Source organism: Balaenoptera ricei, chromosome 4 (genome assembly GCF_028023285.1).
Source record: "Balaenoptera ricei isolate mBalRic1 chromosome 4, mBalRic1.hap2, whole genome shotgun sequence".
Taxonomy (NCBI): domain Eukaryota; kingdom Metazoa; phylum Chordata; class Mammalia; order Artiodactyla; family Balaenopteridae; genus Balaenoptera; species Balaenoptera ricei.
This window is the reverse complement of record NC_082642.1, coordinates 123,886,912-123,893,284: the sequence shown is the minus strand read 5'-3', so window position 1 is coordinate 123,893,284 and position 6,373 is coordinate 123,886,912. Positions and strand designations below refer to the sequence as shown.

At 47.1% G+C, this 6,373-nt stretch overlaps 1 protein-coding gene across 3 annotated transcripts in view; it reads left to right on the top strand.

The window, feature by feature from the left end:
* Nucleotides 1–830: 830 nt before the first annotated feature.
* CADM2 (cell adhesion molecule 2) overlaps nucleotides 831–6,373 on the top strand; it is a 1,045,186-nt gene continuing 1,039,643 nt past the window's right edge. For all 3 annotated transcript variants that reach the window (XM_059921362.1, XM_059921361.1, XM_059921360.1), the window contains exon 1: nucleotides 831–1,518. In XM_059921362.1, coding sequence (XP_059777345.1) covers nucleotides 1,458–1,518 — 61 coding nt within the window. In that variant the 5' untranslated portion in view covers nucleotides 831–1,457. The remainder of the gene's footprint in view (nucleotides 1,519–6,373) is intronic.

Genomic DNA, 6,373 nt, shown 5'->3' with positions numbered 1-6,373 from the left:
TTTGCAGTTGAGGAGGCTTCAGATTTAAACGTTCAAGTAAAATCATCAAACACTGTGAAGCAAGAAGTGACAGCTATGGGATTTGAACCTGGATCTACCTGATCTCAGTACTGACCGATGTGATACTGTCACCTGCTAGGCTCTACTGAAATTTACGTCTAGATTAAGTCAAATTCTCAAGAACAGCAACAACAAATTAATTTCCTCCACCCCTAACTCTCTTCCTCCGTCACACAAGTTCTTGTAGGCAGGTAGGTGTTCTGCTCCCTATACTTAGCCTCTCCCACGCCCTCTGCAATCTTTCCCTTTTGCTTCTGGGAGCTTCAGAGAATGCTACTGCAGCTGGTGAGTGGGCAGGTGCAGCCACCATCTGCTCTAGGAGTCCAAATGCGCACAAGAACTTCGCACCCAGACCTGGCCCAGCCACCACGGGTTCCAGAACCTGCTGGGGACACGGCTAACCCCGCCCCCTCGCGGTGGCGATTGGCTAAACCCTTCCCGAAGGCTAGGCACTGATTAATGGAGGTGCTATCTCCTCAGAAAGTTAGGGCGAGACTCTCTAAGGAGGTGAGAACAGCCGGGGGTGTGTGAATGGGGGATTCAGTTCTTCCTGCCCGAAGGGTCCTTGAGAAGCCTGTTTGTTTTTCCCGGCGCCTGTCTCCACCCATCCCTTTCTCTCATTGGCCAGGCCTGGTGGGCGGGTGTGTTTCCATTGGCCGGGGGGCGGTGTCTGTCCCTGGCCAGGGTGGGGGCGGGGCCTCCACCGCGCTGAGCTTGCCCTTGTGTCTGGTGCTCTGTAGAGCTGCCGCCGCCGCCGCCGCCGCCGCCGCCGCCGCCGCCGCCGCCGCCGCCACCGCCGCCACCACCGCCACCACCGCTGCCACTGCTGCTGCTGCAGCCGAAGCATCCGGGAGCCACCGCCGCCGCCGCTGCCGCTACCGCCTCTAGCGCCGCTTCCACCTCCACTCCCAGGACCCCGAGACACCCCTAGCGCGAGCGGCGGCTGCTGCTTGCTTGCTCCCCCTCTTCCCCGCCTCTCCCTTCCGTGACCTACCCACTCCTTGCAACCCTCGTCCGCCCCTTCTCCGACACCCCGGCATCCCTGCACCACCTGCTCGGACAGCCCCGGCGGGTGCTGGGACTTGCTGCGCGCGCGGAGAGGAAGGCAAGCTCCGAACCCGTGCCTGGCAGACGGACTGTCGCGGCTGCACCACCATCAGGAGGAGGAGGAGAAGAAACTATTTTGCCCACCGAAACCCCATTCTGCGGGTGCTTCGCCGTTGCCGCTTCTGCTGCTGCTGATCAGCGTCCGCGGGTTCGAACACCGCAGCGGCGAGGACCCTGGGTCCAGAGGGCTCCGCGAGGAAGACACCGGCGGAGCCCCGCACTCTGGTGCCCCGCTCACCAGCATCTCTTTGCCCCCCTCGTTCCATTCCGAACCCTCTACAGAAGGGACCATGATTTGGAAACGCAGCGCCGTTCTCCGCTTTTACAGTGTCTGCGGGCTCCTGCTACAAGGTAATCCCCGCCCCGCCGCGGGGAGCATCAACTTCATGCCCATTCCCCATCATCCTCACTCCACCCCATATTTCCACTCTCCCCCTTACAGTTCCCCAGTCCCCGGCGATTTCCACCCCCTCCCCCTACACCCCGGTGCGGCAGGGGCCAGTGGCAGTTTGCTCCAGCCCCTCGAATCTCTAGCGCTGTCTCAACCCTGCTCTCTCGGCAGTCAGCCCCTTACGGGCACCTTTCGCCTTTTCATTCACCTGAGCTTCCTACAGCTCTCACTCTCCATCATCGCCAGCAACCCCCCCCCCCACACACACACACACTCCCACGCCTTTTGGCTGGCAACTTGTGCCTTCTCTGAACATTCCACCCTCCCACCAACCCCCACCAGCCACCTCCCACATCACGCTCCTGACCGACCCTCTCCATCTCTTGTCATCTCTTTAACCTCCCCCTTTTCGGGTCGCCTTTCTCTTTCCCCTTCCTCCCACCATCATCATATCCGTGTGCCTTTAAAAAGTGTGTGAGAGCCTGGGAGCGAGCTACCGAGACGGCGAGAACAGCAGCAGCGGCAGCACTGTGTGCATTGCAATAACATCCCCGGGGGAGGCGGGGGGGTGGGGGGGAATATGTTGTGAGACGTGTCATTCACCTAGGAAGAGAGAGGAGACTGTCTGAGGTTGAAAGAGAGAGAGCGAAGGAAGAAAGAAAAAAAAAAGAGTAAACGGAAAAAGAAAGAATGTATAAATAAACCAAGAAATAAAAAGAGAGAGCTGGGGAAGGGAAGAATTAAAAGACCAAAAGCCACTTTATAAACAAACTGACTTTTTATTATTCAGTCTGTGTGGTTTTCTTTTTCTTTTTTTCTTAAGACAAGAAACATATGCACCCTAGCAGTTACTTTACTGCTAAGGGATTTTTCGCTTAGATTCCCTACCTCTCCATCCGCTCTCTGCCGCTTCTTTTCCGTAATTAATATTACCCTTTCACGTGAAATGCAGGAACCCCTGTGACCGCAGCGGAGGGAAACCGCACAAAACACTGTTATTATGCAAATCACTGGGTTTGGATGCTGACGGGGTAGGGAACTGGGGTACACTTTTCCTCAGACCCTCTCTTTTGAAGGAGGGAGGAGGGGGCTGTGTGCAATGGGAGGACGATGCTGATTATGAAATAAATGGCAATGTATGGAGTAGGAGTGCATAGGAAGAGCACCCTTTGGGTGGTAGTGGAGGCAGAGGCGGCATGCTAGGGCTGAGTGGGCAGGGGCTGTAAGGCGGAAGATTGTTGCTTTGAAGAGAGTGGTGTAGGGATGTGGCTTGAGTGTGAGATACAGGGAGGATGGATGTGAAATTATGGTCCATATGATATTTTTTAAGCTACGTGACTCTTGATTTCTTGATAAACCTTTGCCCACCTCTAACCCCTCTGTCATCATTTGTGTATTTGTAGGAAAGATAAGTTGATCAAATTTATTCGTCCCCGGGTAAAAGGAATCTGAAAGTAAGACACATAGAACCACAGGCGTGCAAAAACCCAATCGGCCTTTGGAGGATTTAAATGAGGGCAATGAACCATCTTTCAGCAAGTTCTTGGAATGCATCCTCTCTCCTAGCCTCCTCCGGTAGACCGGGACCGTATATTTTTTATGCATATTTATTAATGTGAAAGAAGGGATAGTGGACGGAATTTTCCTGAATTAACTAACTGAACTTGCAGAGATATTTGTTAGAATATTTTGTGGTAACTTTGTGTATTTTATGTTTGATGTAAATTTTAGATATGTCATGTGCCAGAATCCCTGAGAAGGCAGACAGCCTGTTCTTCTTGCTTACGCAGCCTGGTCCCATTTCCCACTGCTTATACCGCCGCCCTCACGCAAGTAATCCGGTGGCTGACACATTACTTAGGTTTCTAATCCGTCCTGAAACATCCTCCTAGAGACCCCACTTCACCTCTCAGTAACTTGCATTTCTCAGCTCTGCTGTGTGGGTATGTGTCTGTGTGTGTCCGCGCACGCCACGCCGAGTAAGGGGAGTGTGATGTGGGGAAATCAGTTAATTTGGTGATTGCGATGAAAATTCGACACCACTGGATGTGTTTTCCCTGCCATTCTGTGTATGCTGGCCCCGGCACGTCACTGCACACACTACTGGGCTGGTGCGAGAAGATTATTTATTATAGAGCATGTGGGCAATGGACTGCACTTGGGGGTCGCCTCCTCTCTGCCTTCAACATTTCCCTGTGAATTGTCTATTCAGTGCACTGCAAAATAACTGTCTGCTGGTGCCTCTTTCTCTCTGTCTCTCTCTCTCAGCCTGAAGGAGGATTTACTCTTTCTCTACCCTGAGAGATTCCATCAGCTGCATTCTTTTTTATTAAGGGCATGGGCCTCTTTTATTAAGTATGTAAACCAAGTATTGAAACAGTGCTGTCTTTCACAGCAGACTGGGGGAGAGGGGTGGAAAGTATACCAGAGGAAATGTACCACTGCAACCAGCAGCAGGTCCAAATAAATAAATAAATAAGTGTCCTGTACAGCAGCCAGGGAAAGAGCACCAGCTCAAGGATGTATGTGTACTTCTGAGCATCTTAGATCAGGCCATATTAATACACCAAAAGAGAGGAGAAGATTTAAAGAAAAAAAAAAAAAAAAACTAGAAGCGGGAGGAGGCACAAAACCCCATTGGACTGTCTTCTCATGTTTATGGCTGCCTCACATTTATCAAACGCTGCTCCACAGACACATCACACTTTGTTGATATTGTCAGTTCCTGCTCAAACAAATTGCTCATGCCTTCCTGTCTTGGTGTTGGCTGAAAACATTGCTTCAGGGTCCAGGTTTATGTTTCTCCCACTACTCTACTGTTTTATTAGGGCTTGGTTAAATTGTAGAATGAAAGCTTTATTTCCTGGACACAGATTAAATACTTAGCAGGTCTTTCCTTTCTATGCACAGGGAAGAATGGGTAGCGGGGGAACTAGTGAGCAACTGATTTTGGCCGGAGGTAGTCTGCTCTGCCTGTTAGTAGTTATGACTAGGCAAATACTATACGCAGTCTGAAGCTTCTTATTATTAGCGTTATCAACACTACAGTGGTATTTTCACTTAAGTCATACTAATCAATTTATTTATCCTTTGTATTATTATCCCATTTCTTGTGGTATGCATTATTTTAGACAAGAAGACTCATTTGAACACATCTTCCCTGTGGTTTCACTGTGTTTTACCTTGTCAACAATTTTTTACTTTTCCTGGGAAGCAACCTCAATCTTTTGGCTTGTTAATATGTAGAGTGATAAGCCAGTGATGAGATTCAAGATAATGATAAAATGAGTTTTTAAAAAAAGGCTTAAATAGTTCTATTCTACAACATCTACTACTTCATCCTCAATGGGTCTTTAGGAAATGCATAGTTAGATAGAAAATAAACGTTTCTGACCAAAGTATAACTTGGAATGTAGACTACTTAGATAATAAAATTTGATTCAGTATTAAGCTATACAGCACCCTTTCTTATTTTCCTCCATCATAGACAGAGGGAGAACCTGGGGCAAGGGCAGGGGACACATTAAAGAAATGAATTTCTGTAGAATGAGGAGTGTAAAAGCTTGCCACCTGCAACTAAGACCTCTTCTTGGCTACAGAGTAGATCCAGTTCAATTGCTGACCCTCCCTGAAGCTGTATCCCTTTCCATGCCTGAGGAGACACTGCAAAGATGGAGACTGTCTCGTTTAGCACAGCAAACAATTCTAGAAAGGGCAAAAAGGAAGGAAGGGCAAATGCAACCACAAAATAGAGACGCGTAGATTCTAATTTTGTTGAGAACTTTATTTTCTTTTTAGAGTTAGCCTTACACAAAACATACCCAACACTAATATTGGGGCTTTAGGGGTTTTGTGTGTGTGTGTGTGGGGGACGTTCTAGTAAATAATTTGTTATACTTAGAAAGATCTTCAAGTTAAAGGTCTGTTGGACATACATATTACTTGCCTCAGTGTGTGTCATGCACCTCCCCTTACATTTTTAGAAAACATTGTAATGCAAAATACATTTGTATATACTTAATAAAATATTGACAACTTAATACTTCCTAAAAATAAGTCTCTCCCACTCTTTTCCCTCTACATGTAGTAACCTTAGCCATGTGGAACTCATTTCTTATGCTGAATGCAGTTTCTAAGATACAGCTCACTCCTCCCTTTTTCTGATTAACAGCTAAAACTTTGAAAAGTAGACTTTGTACACAAGAGTCAATGACTACGGCTTAAACAGCAAACACCAGACAGTAATTATGAAAATCTCTCTGCGAATATGAGGAGTTCCTAGACTAATTTAGTATCAAGATATGGAAGCTTTTCCCCTATCTTCATTGTCTTTCCCCCTATTTCTACAGCTAGTAGAATTCTGGGAACATAATATGACAAAGGTAAGCATCAACTGAGATGGCCTCTTCCTCCCTTTTCCACCAGAAGATCAAATACGTGAAAAATATTTGCCCCACATTTAAATAGTGAGATAGACATTTTTCTTAAAGAAAAACTTACTTAAATCACTTAAACAGCAAATGGATGTGCAAAAATATTGGAAGACATCCTAAGCATGCATTTTAAAGTGGCCTGAACTCAACATCAAGTGATAATCAATTTTCTTTTTAAAATAGAGGGTCTGTGGGGTAAAAAATGGTTGAGACGAGTAAAATTTATCTATTATGAAGTATTTGGGGTACATTAATAATATAACATAGGTGTTTCATATTATTGTTTTATTTGATCATGCTGACATGCATTCTATGAGATTTATTGATAGAGACTCCTTGTTTTAATAGACTTCATTAAACCTCCTTGGCAAAATCGCCCATT